This window comes from Salvia miltiorrhiza, chromosome 2, assembly GCF_028751815.1.
Source record: "Salvia miltiorrhiza cultivar Shanhuang (shh) chromosome 2, IMPLAD_Smil_shh, whole genome shotgun sequence".
In the NCBI taxonomy this organism is placed as follows: Eukaryota; Viridiplantae; Streptophyta; class Magnoliopsida; order Lamiales; family Lamiaceae; genus Salvia; species Salvia miltiorrhiza.
This window is the reverse complement of record NC_080388.1, coordinates 67,972,514-67,989,927: the sequence shown is the minus strand read 5'-3', so window position 1 is coordinate 67,989,927 and position 17,414 is coordinate 67,972,514. Positions and strand designations below refer to the sequence as shown.

Below are 17,414 nucleotides of genomic sequence, written 5' to 3'. Positions count from 1 at the left end.
CGAAATTGAATTGTGTCCAAAAAGATTGTGACATGGCAAAATTGAAATAAGGTGACAAGGCGTCATTATATGATCATACAAAAATGGTAACAATGGTGGGTTCGTCAAGACAATGGGTTGATTTTATTACATGTATGCCATTATAAGTTGTTGACTAGATTGAGTGATCGATAGTCTAAAATTTGACGAATCACAAATTGAATTGAATTGGAGTTTTTTGCAGTGAACGGTGGGAATTTCGGGATCGGGTAATCGGGTACCCGATACCCGACCCGAAAAAATCGGGTATCGGGTACCCTATACCCGAAAAATTCGGGATCGGGGTCGAGGTCGGGTATTTAGGGTGTGAAAAAATCGGGTATCGGGTATACCCGAATTACCCGATTTTTTAATTAATATATTTTAAATTAACCCCCAGCCCACTTAATCCCCAATCCCAGCCCACTGCCGGCCCGTTCCCATTTCAAAGTAACCCCCAGCCCACTTAATCCCCAATCCCAGCCCTAGCTGTAACCCCCCTCCCCCTTCCTGCCGCCGCCGCCCCAGCTGCGACCTCGCCCCAGCCCCAGCCGCGACCTCGCCCCAGCCCCAGCCCCAGCCGCGACCTCGCCCAGTCTGCTCGACTCTCTCTCTCATTCTCGCCTCTTTCTCCCTCGAAGCTCTGCAGAGGAGATGCAATCTCGGCACAGATTGATGCCAGCGCCCTCAAATCCGTTTCGAATTTATCCGAGGTATATAAGCACACACATACATGTATAATCAATTGAATGTGGAACAAATGTTGAGAGGTGGTTTTGGAATGTAGAATGTTGGTGTGAAAGGAAACAAACCAGTGCAGCAACAGCAACAGATGAGGGAGATGGAAGAAGGTAGTGAGGTGGCGATGGAGGTGGAGAGCTTGAAGAAAATGGTGACGGCGGCCCGGCAGCTCGACTCCGCCATGTTCGAGCTCATTTTGATCGGGTAATTTCGGGTACCCGAATACCCGACTCGGGTATTAGGGTACCCGATTTCAAATTCGGGGTCGGGTTCGGGTAGTGGGTTTAGGGTATTTTCGGGTTCGGGTACCCGATTTTTTCGGGTAGGGTACCCGAACCCGACCCGATTCCCAGCCCTAAGTGAACTGATCACTTTAATTTTGGTCAATTTTCAAAAAGTCGATCGAAATATACAATAGACAGATAGATAAGGAATTCAGCGAAAACGATCATATAGTGACAAGTGAGAATAAATTTGAAGTGTGAGATATTTAAATCGTGTGGTTGATATTCAAATATGATGAGAAATGAGAATGAAAATAAATTTAAAACGCAAAATTTTATCACATTAAATAAATATGGCTATTCGTGTATTACAAGTAACTTATTCGTAGATTTATATTTTAGTTTACTCATTATTCTCATTTTAACGAAAAATAGTTATTTTTATTGGATCTCAACCTCATATATATAAAGATGTTCAAGTAAGAACTATTAAATAAAATAAGAACGAAGAACTATTTTCAACACTTCGATCATTAAGATCTACGATGGATGCATCATTTTGGTGGATGAATGAAACACTTAATTGAGTTCGATTCCTAAAAGGAGCAAAAATTTTATATTTTTCGAGTGCAGTAACTTTAGCAGTGAATGTATTAATTTTTTCTTACAGCAAAAGTAGTTTTAAAGGTTTTCATATTCTTACACAAATAGTAGTAGTTCTCACTAAAACCACACCCAATATATATATATATATATATATTGGGAGAGAGAGAGAGAAATAAAGGTTCCATAAATAATGTTGATTGTGTTAAGAATTGAGAATGTGTGAGAACACGAGCGAATAAATCAATAATTTATACGAATAAATTAATGTAACGCATGAATAAATATTCTCGACGAGAAACGAATATTCAGCTTTGCCCATAGCTTTCCCGTTACATGTGCTTCTTCCGCTCACAGGTTGTCACTATTACAAAATTGGACTTTTTCTACGATTTTAAACCGTAAAGTATGTGCATGTCTATCTATAAAGATAGATGATGTGAGAAAAAACCCTTATGTCTATTACTCCCTCCGTTCCACCAATTTAGTCCCCTCCCACTTTTCGCACATATTAAGAAAATGCATTTAATTTTTATTTTTATTTTTTATACCCTTATTTATTATTTTCACACATCATTTTCACATTTAAGTGAAACGTTAAATAAGGTTAATTTAGTAAAAATAATATTTTTATATAGTATTAATTAAAAAAAAAAGTGGACTATCTTTTTGGGACATTCCAAGATAGAATAAGGTACTAATTTTATGGGACGGAAGGAGTATTTAAAATTGTAATCTATAATAATTAAAGAATACACATGCACATACATTAATTGTAGTCTATTGTCTATTATAGTTTGTGATGATCTTGCTCAATTTTTAGTTTTGAGTTAAGTGATTATGATTTTTTCAAAATTTGGGTATATTTTTTTTTTTAAATTAACATTTTTATAAAAATGTCAATTAAGATTCATTATAAAATAATAATTTCTTAATTTATAATAAATATTATTAAAGTAGTGAAATAAAATTGACACACAAATGATGGACATAGATCGAGGATCCAATAACTTTGAGACAGATTGTAATGGCTAGATTTCGAGATATTGAGTTATTGAATTGAGTTGGTTTCTCTTTTGGAAAGAGAATACTAGCTCATGCTCAAATATATCTTAAATTACATATTCGATATCACCTCTTTTTCAGTTCTATCTATCATGAATTATCGAATTTAACGTATAATTAATACACGAGTCGCCTAAAAAAACAATTGATACCTAAGTTATAGGAAATTATGCAAATTTATTTTCCAATAAATCTTTGGTATACAAATTAATTGAGTATGATCATTACAAACATGATACTTCATATATCCGCCCATGAAAAATTTGTTGCATTTTAAACGACACATATTTTAATAAAATAATTGATAGTATTGTAGATGGAGTTAGGGTCCAATTAACTATAAACATAATTTTAAATTTAAATTGAATGGTTATAAAATTCGAGTAAGGCCCTATCAATGACAAATTGTGTGGACCTTATCAAAAAAGAAATTGTGACAAAAGTCACGTTTTGCTGAAACAGGCGGCGCGTGTCTGACTAGGTGCGCCGAACTGACCCATTTGTCTGGGTCAGAGTTAGGACTCGCACCTGTTTGGATCCAACCACCTGCACCTTTTCAGATTCACACTCCTTCGTCTGGCCACTCCTACCACCTGCACCTTTTCAGAGTTAGGACTCGCACCTGTGTTGCGAAGATAGTGTCTAACACTAGCCTCGAACCCTCAGCTTTATTTGTTTTTATCGCATATTCTATGCACCACAATTAACATAGTCATATTAATTTGTAAGTGATAAAATATATAGAATATTGAATTAGATAATCTCGGGAGACAATATCTAGGTGGGAGGTGAAAGAACATAGATATGAGCAATTAATATCTTGAATGCATGCAGTGGATGCAAATGACCGTTATCATAAAACTACGTTACCTAGCTCGACCCTTGTTGTTTAAGGATAATCTTCCCTGCAAAAGCTGGTTTCTAATTTGCTGTAGACTTATGAAAAAGTGAAATCTATTTTGGCGTGATATTCAAATGGAACAGCCATGTGGGGAGTGAGTACAGCCTTCAGATATGCTTTAGCTTTTAGCCTTTACACTTTCAATTGGCCGCAAAGTAGAGATAATTAACAAAAGGACTCTCCTTGTATAATCTGGACATTAATTGATCTTGTGTATATCATAGAAAGAAATATATAATATAATTAAGCAATGTTGCATGTTTCCACGTTCCTTCAATAGAAATATATTACTATATATATATATGGTTCCTATTCTAATCTACCTACCCTATATACTAAGTCAGCTCCTGATAATTAAAATATACTATTTTACCTTGAAAATTAATACCTCCTCCCTTATTTATCCTTTACAAACTTATTTCTTGAACATACGCTTAGCAGTTTTGCAAAACTTAATTCTTTTTTCTGTTTTTTAATTAATGAATTTAAATTTCTATATTTTATCAAACAAGAATATTAATTATCTTAAAAATTGGATTCTATTTTGTTAGAAAAATAAAAAGGAGAAAAATGGTGAAAAGCAGAGTTGTTAAAAGAAAAGAAAGTAGGAAAAGGAAGAAATAGAGGAGAAGGATTAGGGGGCCGGGGGGCAGTCCTTGGGTTCTTCTTTTTCTTGTTTGGCTGATAACAAATCTGACTTTCTTTTGTACTCTGTCTGCTTTCACGTTGCCAAGGAATAGTAATTCTTAAATGTCCCTTATCTATTAGTCCCCACCTCTTTCTTTACTCTACTATTCTATTTAACTCTTTTTTCAGAATACTCTTTCTATTTTAACTTGCAAAATTTGCCTCAACCATGGAGGGATCGATGTTCTCGTGCATTCTACATTCAACATATTTTCAGCCCCTTTTGCAATCATAAAAAATGAACAAGTTATATAATTAAAGTTTTCATTAATTAAGCTCATAAATGTTTGTTGAGATATTTGTTCTCAAAACTTCGATGATTTTTTTTTGATCAGACAAGAAAAAGCTTAATTAAAAAGTGAGGTACTAGAAGCACCCAAGACAGAAAAGAAAGAGGAAGAGCTAAATAAAACTCAAAGAGAAGCAAAACCACCCCAACGCGGCAACGCCTGAAAACCTTGAACAACCAAATACCAAGAGCTATCCAGACAGATTGGCCGCAGCGCACCAAAACTTCGATGATTACTTTGACTAATTTCAAGATACTCAATTTTAGTATCATATACTTATTAAATTAATAGGGCTTATTGCACTTGCAATCGAGTTTTTTCAAAATAAAAAACACCTTGTCATGGAGTTTGTACGTGATCTTAAAAGATGCAAAACTAAAAATAATTTTGAACTTTTGACCAATCCCCAAATATGGCACAATTTTGAGATAGAATAGCTGAGTGAGATCGCCAATGTCACGTGTGTATTTTCGCCGCTATTGTGTAAAGTAAGGTAAAACTTTCCTTTTTCCCAAACAAAAAAAATAAAAGCATGATGTATTTCATAAAATAGAGCGAAAACCCAAGCATATACTATATCATGCCATATTTGAAAATTCATCCAAAAGTCGGGTTCTTTAATTTTCATTTTTTTTTCTTTTACACTTTTATAACTTTTTAAGAAGCGAGATCATAAAATATATATATACATATAATCAACCTTATTTTATTTTTTTTGACTTGAGGGAGTTGGGAAGTGGGAGCAGTGAGGTTTGAATCCAGGGCCTTACTGTTCACACAGGAGATCACACCGCTTGATACTACTATTACTCACCAACTTTTATTTTATTATTGTTACCGTTTACCAATTGGCCATTACTCCCTCCGTCCCAGTTTTTTATCATATGATATGATGTGGTAATATTTTTTTATCTAAAATATGGGATAAATTTATTTATTTTTCCATCCCAGAAGACCACTAAAATACTAAATATGATAAAATTTTCTCATTTTTTTGTACCCCTTCTTTTTTTATTTGCAACCAAGAAAACATACCCTAATAAAGTACTATTTTTTATACTAATAAATTTGCAACCAAGAAAATTCACCCTAATATCCTAAAAAAAACACCCTAATATATTACTTATATATCACGCTGGCTTAGGTTTTGCTTGGAAGAAGAATGCCATGTGTGCACGTGTGTATGTATCGGAGCGATCATGGCCATTAACAAACACATATATATATTCGAGTAAGATTTATTTTTAAAAAATTCGAAGTTATCAATATATGGTCGAAATTAGTTAATGTTTCTAGTGAATTTAGTCCAAATTTACCTAACTTGAATAGTCTTAACAAAGATTCAAAATCTAATTCTAGTCCGCTTGGCTAAATAAATTTATCCGTGTTTGCTCATTAATTACGACTAAATAATTAAATTTCACCCCAACCTAATATATAATAAAAAAAAAATGTGAAAAATCATCTAATACTACGTATTTAGTGCATGAGCTGCTCAGGTCTTATAAACTCTATACCACTAGCAACGAATCTTGTACTTTGCCTATCCTTACTCTTCTATAGCGATGTATTCTTCCTTTCCTACCAAAGTTTTACGTGGGTAAGATATTATAATGAATACTGATATATTATTATATGAGGAGGGACCGTATATGATTCTCATCATTTATGAGCACATCTTCCGAGCACCGCATTATCATTAAGTTCATGTTAATGCCAACGAGACTTAGTTCAAGTAGTTCAATTCTATCTCTTATGATGTAGTTTTTTTATTTTTGTGTGGATAGCTTTTTTGTGGATTCATGTGTATAATTATTTTTTCACATTTGTGTGATATAGATGGATAGTGGTCCCGCCTGCGTGCAGTTATTTTCTCAGCTTTGTGGTGTAGAGGTACACGTGCATGCGAATAACTTATTTGATTATATAATAGATAACTTTTGTAATTCTAAAAAGAACAAATGTTTTCTCACCTTTGTGTGATGTAGATAATTAAAAAAAAATTATTTTCTCACCTTTTGTGTGGTATAGAGGTATGTCTGCGTGCGGATGACTTATTTGATTGTATAATAGATATATACCTCTTGTGATTCTAAAAAAAAAGTTCACATTAATATTTTTTATTTTATTTTTAATACTATTTTTTTTATTAAAATATCACAAAGTGCCATCAAAATCATCTGTTTGATTCATTATTTTATTAATCTCTTTAAAGTTGAAAGGAAAAGGAATAAATGGAGCTTTAGTTTATATAATTTATAAATTTGATGATCTTGATAATTAACAATTTTGAATGTATTAGCTAGAATAAAAAACATACGATATGAATTAAATATCAACAGTGCTCACAAATATGGTGAGCAACATATCACTCTTTATACTTTTATGAATACACATTGATATATATAGGGTGCGTTCACTTTGGTGGATGTGAAAAGGAGAGATAACAAAAATTTATGCATTTAAGTGCCTATTTTATTTTTTCATGAGAGATAAGATTATCTATTCTTGAAGTGAAAATAAGGTAGAAAAAATGGTGAACTTCTCATTTGTGTAAAATATGAAAAAAGAAAGGAGACATTTAAAGGCATAAATTTTTATTATCCCTCATTTTCTTATCCATCAAAGTGAACGCACCCATATAGTACTCCTGCTAAAATTTAGAAATGACGACACCATGTGCAACAGGGCCTCGGTAGTCAGTAGCAAATCAACTTCTTAGAACCTATTCTATCCCATACATATATAAAAATTGAAGGGCGTTGGAATTAATTTATAGCAAATAGAGTGTTTGATGTTGTTAGTTGAGTAAGAAAGCATGATTAGTAGAGAGAGAGATATATATATAATTGACCAGATAAAGATGCATTGACCAAGTACATGATTGATGTGCATGAAATCACAGAAAAATGGAAACATCATTAAATTAGAGCATAGATTGTGTGAAGAGAATAATTGCAGCAAGGACAAATTCACTTATAGTATCCAGTTGGAAACATTGAATGGCACCTTTCAACAGAAGCCTTCAGAGGGAGCCAATACAACAGTGCCCACTGCTACACTACAGTGTTTCATCTGATCATGCAAACCAAAAAAGCATATTGCTATTCAGTTATTCCCTACTAGATTTCCCATTCACCAACAAAAACAAAAATTATCTATATCCTTACTCATTTTAATACCTGCTTACATAATCTTACTAATGCATATGCTGCGTATTATTTCATTATTTTCTACTATTTCAAACGCCTGACAACCGACGATGGAGTCAGAAAAATTTGTCCAGCACAGGGACCCCAACTATATATATAATGTTAAAACACATGCAATAACTACTACTTTTAAATAACTAAACTTACAAGTCCTGATCACAATAAGAAAGATCAATCGATGAAGCTCAAGCCTCCCTAATATGGGACATTGGTTATACTATACAGGGTTAAGGTACAAATCCACCCCTAAACTAGACACTCTTATAGCGTATACCTCCCCATTTTCGACCTTAGCCCAAATACACTCCCAGAGTCTATAAAAGGGGTGCATTTAAACCCAACGAATTAACACCATTATCTCTCCGTTAACTTTTTTTTTTTTTTTTAATTTAAGTTATGGATTTCGCCCCTTCAAACTTTTCCGGCCAGCCTTCGTCAGAACCCCGACCTTCACCGCCATTAAAAAAACTCTTGGCTGCAGCTCCGGTCTCAACTCCTCCAGCTTCACCTCCCATCGTGACCGCTCCACTGGCACCAGTGCCAATGAGCTCACCCCCAGTGCCGACAATGACAACTTTTCCCCTCTGTTGTGTCATCATCGCCGTCTCCCACGTAATAAAATTGTGCATTTTGCCATTGAGGGGCGCGCCGGAGTAGAGGGACACGCCGGCCGGAGAATTTTCTGTCGTCACTGAGGATGATGTCGGCGGGGAAATCGCAGTCGATTGTGCCGGCGCCGACGGTGGTGAGCCACGGCGCGAGGTTGGTGATTGACATCCCGTTGGGGCTGTCGTTGCCAGCTGAGGAGGAGATGAAAATGCCCCTCAAAACGGAGCCGTATGCGCCGATTGCAAGTGGATCGAGGTAGTAAGGAGAGGAGAATCCCTCTCCGCAGCCGATTGGGATTGAAATCACGTCGACGCCACTTAGAAATTAAAAAAAAAAAAAGAATTTAAGTTAACTTGCACGTATACCCCCCATTCTCGACCTTGGCTCAAATACATCCTCAGAGTCCATAAAAAAGGTGCATTTAAACCCAACAAGTTAACGGCAAGAAACGGCCGTTAACTTGTTGGGTTTAAATGCATCATTTTTATGGACTCTGGAGCCGTATTTGGGCCAAGGTCGAGAATGTGGGGTATACGCTCTAGGGGTGTTTAGTTTAGGAATAGAATATTTGTACCTTAACCCTACTATATAAAAGCTAGCTACAAACACTATAAGAAAATGTGGCTTAATGACTGGAAATTCGATCGTTAAAATTGAAAAACGGTCGTTAACGACTGATTTGATCGATCATTATTTACATAGTCGTTCCAAAAATTAATGGCGTTAATTCGGTCGTTAACTTTAACGACCGAATAACGATCGAAAATTCGGTACACTATATATTAATTTTGATCATTTTTTTACTATTTTTTTAAAACTTGTGAAAGTTGTAAATATTTTATCAATATGGCTATTAATCAATTATTTATAATTGTATGCGCTTCTCTAATACGTATGAATATTCACATATGGAAGAATTAATTAAATACAATCTAATACTTACAAACAATAAATTGAAGCATATATATAGATAATAAAACCAGTCTAGCTAATTCAACAACAAATACTAGTAGTTCTGGTGTTATGGTTTACCAATTAATAAAATTATATTATATGGTACGTTAATCAAATTATTAGCATCAATAAAAAAATTGTACTAGGATTTTTTTTTCTTTTCATTTTTCAATTATCAAAAGCATAACATTAATACCCTTTTTTTCCTAGAATCCCAAGAGGGCTTAAGTGCCCCACACATCTAGACACCACACCACTCTCCCTCCGTCCTTGTTCATTAGTCATTACGCACAATAATATTTTCTCTGTTCATAAAAAATAGTATTCTCTCTGTCCCACTAAAAATGACCTATATTTTATTTTGAGTCGTCTGACTATAAGTAGCCTATTTTCATAAATGGAAAATTTACATTAACCCTAAAAAAGTATAGGTCCTACCACTTTTAATCAATTTACATCATCTCCTTAATTCTCGTGCCAAAAAGTTTTGAACTACTTATAGTGGGACGAAGAGAGTACATTTTTTATTATTTTGGAACGTTCATAAAATTACTAGTATATTTTTATTTTTGAAAACTTTTTATCACATTGTGGTCCGTTTATCAACTTAATTATAATACAATTATTTGTTGTTATTATTACTACTATTATTATTAACACTTTCTAAGTGTGGGTATCTTCTTTATTCACAATATATATATTTAATTATTTTTATTAAAATTTATGTGGTTCTTCTCTAAAACTATTTTTTGTGGGAGTAAATTTAGTTATGCATGTCACATATATTTGACCATGCACATTTTAAACGCACGGCGAGACATTAATTAATGTTGAAAAATATAAAATAAAGTAAGATTTGGAACATATGAATCCTAGTGTATCTGGGCAAGTACAGAAGTAAAGGAAAGCTAGTGATCTTTAAAAGGGCAGCCCTTCTCCCCAACCACAAACCTCCAACCATATCCATCACTACCAAACAAACTTTTTTGAGTGGAAATATGGATCCTGATGCCTTCTCAGCGAGCTTGTTCAAGTGGGACCCTCGGGCCGGGCTGGCGCCCCCGAACCGGCTGCTGGAGGCGGTGGTGCCGCCTCCTCCCCCGGCCCCCGCGGCCTACTCGATGAGGCCGCGCGAGCTGGGGGGCTTGGAGGAGCTCTTCCAAGCATACGGCATAAGGTATTTCACCGCCGCCAAGATCGCTGAGCTGGGATTCACGGTGAACACGCTCTTGGACATGAGAGATGAGGAGCTTGATGAGATGATGAACAGCCTCTGCCAGATTTTCCGCTGGGACCTCCTCGTTGGGGAGCGATACGGCATCAAGGCCGCCGTCAGAGCCGAGCGCCGCCGCCTCGACGAGGAGGACGCCCGCCGCCGCCACCTCCTCTCCGGCGACGCCTCGCATGCTCTCGACGCGCTTTCGCAGGAAGGTCAGCCTCCTAACTCACGTAACTAATTAAACCTGCTGCATGTGCATGAAATAAGATATGCATTACTAATCCAATTAAATTGTGCCTAGGCTTGTCGGAGGAGCCGGTGCAGCAGGAGAAGGAGGCGGCGGGGAGCGGCGGCGGCGGGGTCTGGGAGATGGTGGTGGCCAACGGGAGGAAGCAGAGGCGGAGGAAGAGCAGCTGCAAGGGCAGGTCCAGGATGGCGTCCATGGAGGAGGAGGAGGAGGACGACGACGAGACCGAGGGAGCGGAGGACGACGAGAACTGCGGCGGCGGAGGGAATGAGCGGCAGAGGGAGCATCCCTTCATCGTGACGGAGCCCGGGGAGGTGGCGCGTGGGAAGAAGAACGGCCTCGATTACTTATTCCATCTCTATGAGCAATGCCGCGAGTTCTTGATCCAAGTTCAGAACATAGCTAAGGAGAGAGGAGAAAAATGCCCCACCAAGGTAACTCACTCTCTACTTTTTCAATGAATTTATTGCACATTTTAATTATAATTCTCCAAGATGCAAAGGGTCTTCGTCGTTTCATGTTTAATAATTACGTCCCAGAATCAGCTATTTTGATCACATATATTCTATTTCAAGACATATCATTTAGTGGACTGTTATCATTGTCGTTTCTTTTCTTGACTATAGGGCTTTCTTCAACTTTCTTACTATTTTATGAGTAGTAGTCTTAATTAATATATCTATCTGTTAAAGCACGTCCTTTCCAACTTATGGCTCGTTTCATTAATTAGATATGTATATAGGCTATATAAATCTTAGGAAAACGAAAAATATGAAGGGTTTTATTGGGGGGGGAAGAAGTAGAAATAGAATGTAGTAGTATGGTGTTATCAAAAAAGATAATATTGGGAAGAAAAACGATGAAGTGATAAGGAAACATGAGAAATAAATTTTGGATGTATTATTGTGAGGAGTGAATTGGGCTGAGGGGAAAAAAGGGCCTGGTTGGGTCAGGTTGCAGAAGCAGCTGTCCACATGAGAACTCGACAGCTCGCGTACGGAACTTCTGGGCCTCTCTGCCATAAAATAAAAATTGAAGGGGCCCAAACAAGAATCAATGCACATTATTCCATAAAATACAAATAGGTGACACCTGTTTCTCTGTCATCACTCTCTCTCATCTCACGCTTGTTCCAAAAAAATTCATCATCATGCCAAATCTTTCGTTTCAACTCTCTCTCTCTCTAACTTGTGATCTCATCTCTCTTTTTAATTAAAGAGTGCAGTCAATTCTAACGTGGAATCTTTCGGTTTCCTTTTCCTGTTTCTTTGCTCCTGCCCTATCGGTTATAAGTGTGATTTCGTCGAATCAATTGGCATGAGACAAATTAAATATCCCTGCTGTGATTTTAGTACGAGAAAAATTCTGTCACTATGTCTACTTGTATATATATATATAGACGCATGCATGTACGGGTGTAATAAGTGAAAACATAAAACACAATCTGATTAATCATATCCTTGAGATAGACATAGGAGTTGTGTGATGAATTGGATTGTAAGTTAATTAGATGGAGTATTGAGTGATATGATAAGAAATGCAGGTGACGAACCAAGTGTTCCGGTACGCGAAGAAGGCGGGAGCCAACTACATCAACAAGCCGAAGATGCGGCACTACGTGCACTGCTACGCGCTGCACTGCTTGGACGAGGAGACGTCGAATGCGCTGCGGCGCGCTTTCAAGGAGCGCGGGGAGAATGTGGGCGCCTGGAGGCAGGCGTGTTACAAGCCCTTGGTTGCCGTCGCCGCCAGGCAGGGATGGGACATCGACGCCATCTTCAACGCCCATCCCCGCCTCTCCATTTGGTACGTCCCCACCAAGCTCCGCCAGCTCTGCCACGCCGAGAGGAGCACCACCGCCGCCTCCAGCTCAATCACCGCCGCCGGAGTCGATCATCTGCCCTTCTAGTTACCTACTACTACTACTGCTCTTCATTATTACTAATATCTTTTCGTTTTCTGTCGGAGATTCGATTTACAAATTGCTCATAATTAGCTCCTTCCCATCTCAGATTTCCATTCCAATGAATTAAATTTAATCGGTGAAGGACATATAATGTGGCATTGATTAATTATGTCAACTTCTCTAAAAGACCATACAGATCATTTTAACGGAAATAATTTATCATCACAAAAATATGAAAATTAATTAGTGATGAGAAAATATCATTCATGTGCATGGCATGGAATTGATTCATTAATAGTTCGTTTTAGAGTAATCCATATACATGTACACCCAAGAGTTCGATTGAGTTTTTTCATTTTGGAATCAGTACATGAGATCCCTTATCCCACCACTTTTGTTGTCCTACTTTCAATTTTTTCAGTTTTTTAATAATTTTTAAGATGAATTATGCTTATATTATATATAGTTCGTAGACGTTTTACGCTGAATTATTAAAAAAATTACAAAAATAACATATACTAAGTTGTTCATCTAATAGCTTGCGGCAAATTTTCTGATCATCTGAAGCTAACGTGGATAAAAAGCTTGTCGAAAATTTGGGTCATAAATCATGAAGATTAAAAAATTTGAGTCGAAAATCTAACCACACAACTACTCGTTTTTCATATGCATTCAAGAATTACAATAATTGTTGACTTAATCAACTTTTATAATACGAAGGTTGCATCTTGTTGGAGTGAAATGCAACCTTCGTATGACACTCTTCCAACAATCAACCATCAGATCCAATGGTTGATTCTCCTTACAAGGAGGCTCCATCTCCTCCTTTTTCTAGCTGCGCCTCCAATTTTATTTTATCTTTTTGGGTTGGGACTTTGATTTTATTTATAATTTGGTCGTTTACGATGAAGATACTAAAGATATACTAATTGAAATGGAGAGGTTGAGGTTGGGTGAAAAGGAGAGGGAGAGGTTCGATCATTCAGGAGAATTTCAAGAAGTTGTTGGATTATGTTTGGAAATTTTAATTTCCCTGAAAATTTTCATGTTTTTATAATTTTTAGATCTACATTAATTTGTTAACCTTTGGGGAGAAAAATAAAAATAAAAAAAAATTTGTTAACCTTTGTGTGTTGGTTGGCTATTTGTTTTTTGTTTTTTATAATTTAAAATTTAACATTAAACTTTTAATTTGTTCCATATTCAATATGCTGAGATTTAAATAGGGTTATTAACGCCTAAATACACCAATTTTTGGGTAGTTTGGTTTTGCACATAAACTTTGAAAGATATAAAAAAATACATGAACTTTAATGTTGTAGTAATTTTATCACAAATTCAATTTCTAGATATTCGAACTCTATAAAAACCCTTCAATTTACAGGTTTAGAGATGTCTTATACAATATCTTTTTGAGATGTCTTATACGATGCCATTTTTTAAAACGTTCGATGAGTACACGTCGATATTTTGACTTGCCACATCAACTTTAATTTGAATAAAAATTGAATTTATGACAAAATTACTACAATATTAAAGTTCCTATATTTTTTTACATTTTTTAAAATTTATGTGCAAAACCAAACTACTCTTTAAGTTATATAGTGCATATAGTCCCTAATAACCCATTTAAATATTGTACGTCGTCTTAGCATAAAGAATATATATGTAGTGCCACTTTTCATGTGTGGCCTTCTGTATACAGCAGATTCTATTGCGCTGTGAAATCATTTTGTGAGCATCTGATGTACTGCTATTAATTGAGCTTGGTTACTCAAGCTTAAAATTATTAGTACTGTTTCTATCATCATCAAAATTAATGTTATTATATTTGATCTTTCGTATCAATATGCAATTAAAATTCAAATAATTAGTTTCCATATGCAATTAATACTCACGTAATTATCAACTGTGTAAATTCAACTAAGTACTCCTTTATCTTTGAAATTGTTTTTGTCCAAAATCCAACGATATATTCAAGCAGAAATTGGCCCTAGAGAGGAAGGATGAATAAGAGACTAACTTAATAGATTATCTTAATTAATTCGTAATCCCCATTAATTACTCCTATGAGTGACCTATATTCAACCTTAATTAAAGTACTTAACTTTTATTTTATTTTCAACTATAATCCTCATTAATTACTCATATGAGTGACCTATATTCAACCTTAAAGTACTTAAACTTTTATTTTATTTTCAACTACACACACACACACATATATATATATATATATATATATATATATAGGCCAAGGTTCAACGAAGAAGGCCTAAATGTAAGAAAGAAGAGGGAAATAATCTCATCCGTTGATCTTATCTAATCTAACGGACATGATTTGTTCACGCCATGTTCAACGGATTTTTTCGTTGAACATATGGGGGGTCGAAACCCATAACCCCCAAAAATATTGTATATGTTCACGAATGTTCAACGAAAAAATCCGTTGAACATGGCGTGAACAAATCATGTCCGTTAGATTAGGTAAGATCAACGGATGAGATTACTTCTCTCTTCTTTCTTACATTTAGGTCTTTTTCATTGAACCCAACCCTATATATATATATATACATAAGGTATACTAATTTTTTTATATTGATTTAAAAATCTAACATTTTTTTAATTTATTTATATTTAAAATTCATAACCATATTAAAAGGAACCAATACCATGCACTTAAAATTAATTGGTACTTCAATCAATAACAAAATTAAATTAAATTAATTACAAGACTGAAATAGTATAAAAATCAATAATATTTTTTTCCTCGTTTTCGGGCATAACAAACACCAATTTTCCCTATTTCTGTAACATTGCTCTCTCTATGTAAAGCTTTTTTATATATATATATATATATATATATATATATATATATATATATATGGAATAGTTCAATGGAGAACACTAAATATTCAAATAGCAGAGAACATTGAACATGTCAGTAATTCTCTTTGAACGTTACAGTCACTTCGTTGAACATGACGTGAATAAATGTTGAATTTATAAGTTATGGGATTCAACCCCCTATATGTTCAACGACGTGTTCAACTAAATGACTGTTACGAACGTTTAACGTTGAAGGGGAATTATTGACATGTTCAATGTTCTCTGTTTTTTGAATATTTGTTGTTCTCCATTAAATGCGACCCTATATATATATATATATATAGCTTCAATTGAGAAACCCTTTAAGTGTTAGAAATAAGATATAATCAGAGCCATTTAATTGAATCTATCCAATGGTCAGTAATTAGGCGAATTAGTATATTTCATTTATTTCATGTAATTCATTTATTTCCAAGTACAATTACCGAGGGGTAATCCAGTGAAATGTAAGAATCGTAATCATTCTAACTTCTAAGTCTCGTCATTCCCGGATTTTTCTCTTTTTTCATTTCGACGATGTTGAGAATTAAAGAACATATATGGTTTGGTTTAAAGATTTGAGAGTCAGAGGGATTAATGTGAACTATTTTCTTTTTGAAGTTTTAGACGGCTGATAGTGGAGGTTTTTGAGGACTGGTATTGGAGAAGACGATATTGTTCAACGAAGTATGTTTCATTGAATAACAAATTATGTTCGACAAATCAGTAAAAATTGTTCACCATGATTAATAAATTATATTCATTAAAAAAACAACTAAGTAATCGAATAATATACTAATTCCACCACCAACATAATATGTTCGACATAAAAAGAATATTGTTCATCATAATTCATAAATTATTCGTTACTTTGTGATACACGTTCAATAAAAATTAGATAATATTCATTATATAATTCAAGCGAACATATTAAAAAATATAACAAATAATAGAATTGTTCGTTACTTTATGATATATGTTCAATACGCGAATTATTCATAATTTTTTTGTGAAGAACTCAGTTAGGAGTACATGAGACGTAAAGTCATTAATATATACCATAAATAATTTCTTTATAATTAAAGTCGTATCTTCAATCATATCTTCCTAAAATAAAATGGATTTGATTATAAGTATTTAGGGTAGTAAACGGATAATCATGTAGTAAATGACAAACTTATCCTTTCTTAACATTTGGACGCATGAAATCTTGTTAAATGATGTCCGTTTGATTGAGAGAATTTGATGGTTGAGATTGTTTCTCAATTCTAACAATATATGCGCTCCCGTGAGACCCTCTATTTTTCGTGTAACAAATTTTAATTAATTATTTTCCACTCATCGAAAATCAATTTTGAGTAAGTAAATATATTACGATCATCCACTCAAAAAGTAAATAGATCACGTGTCACTTGATTCTACTAAATTAAATGTTTTTGTTACTAAAAAAATTAATTAAACATTTGTCAATTCATAACCAATTTCTTACAAGTTGCACGTATGTTAACGTGTGCAAAGCTTTGACAATTCCTTTGTATATATTGAGTCGAGTAACTTATGATTGATTTTTGGATCCTTGTAATTTTCTTCTGGTCTAGATGTATTTGATGTCTCCATTGTGAGGTGTTTGTTTTCTTTTTCATTTTGTATGGGCTTGAGTACCTCTTATACTCTTCCTCTTTTTAATTTTATTTGAATTTACCTTTAAAAAAAAAAAAAAAAAAAAAAACATTAAGTGGGTCGAACATACATATTGAGCACGCCTCGAAATTTACCTTGTGATTTCGGCCCAACGGGCTAACAAAAATAGAATGCACTCCGCTTAACACAAACTCCCGCGTTGATTTAACGCCACGTTCGTCGCAAAACCAAT

At 34.8% G+C, this 17,414-nt stretch overlaps 2 protein-coding genes across 2 annotated transcripts; both read left to right on the top strand.

The window, feature by feature from the left end:
• The first annotated feature begins 92 nt into the window (after window positions 1-92).
• LOC131009916 (uncharacterized) lies at window positions 93-967 on the top strand. Its single transcript, XM_057937316.1, has 3 exons — window positions 93-132; window positions 502-731; window positions 806-967. The coding sequence occupies exons 1-3, from the start codon at window positions 93-95 to the stop codon at window positions 965-967; spliced, it is 432 nt and encodes a 143-aa protein (XP_057793299.1).
• Window positions 968-10,226: 9,259 nt separating this feature from the next.
• Window positions 10,227-12,815, top strand: LOC131008536 (floricaula protein). The gene is made up of 3 exons (XM_057935445.1): window positions 10,227-10,735; window positions 10,825-11,204; window positions 12,314-12,815. Exons 1-3 carry the CDS (start codon window positions 10,303-10,305, stop codon window positions 12,677-12,679), a joined length of 1,179 nt encoding a protein of 392 aa, XP_057791428.1. The 5' UTR covers window positions 10,227-10,302; the 3' UTR covers window positions 12,680-12,815.
• Window positions 12,816-17,414: the final 4,599 nt, after the last annotated feature.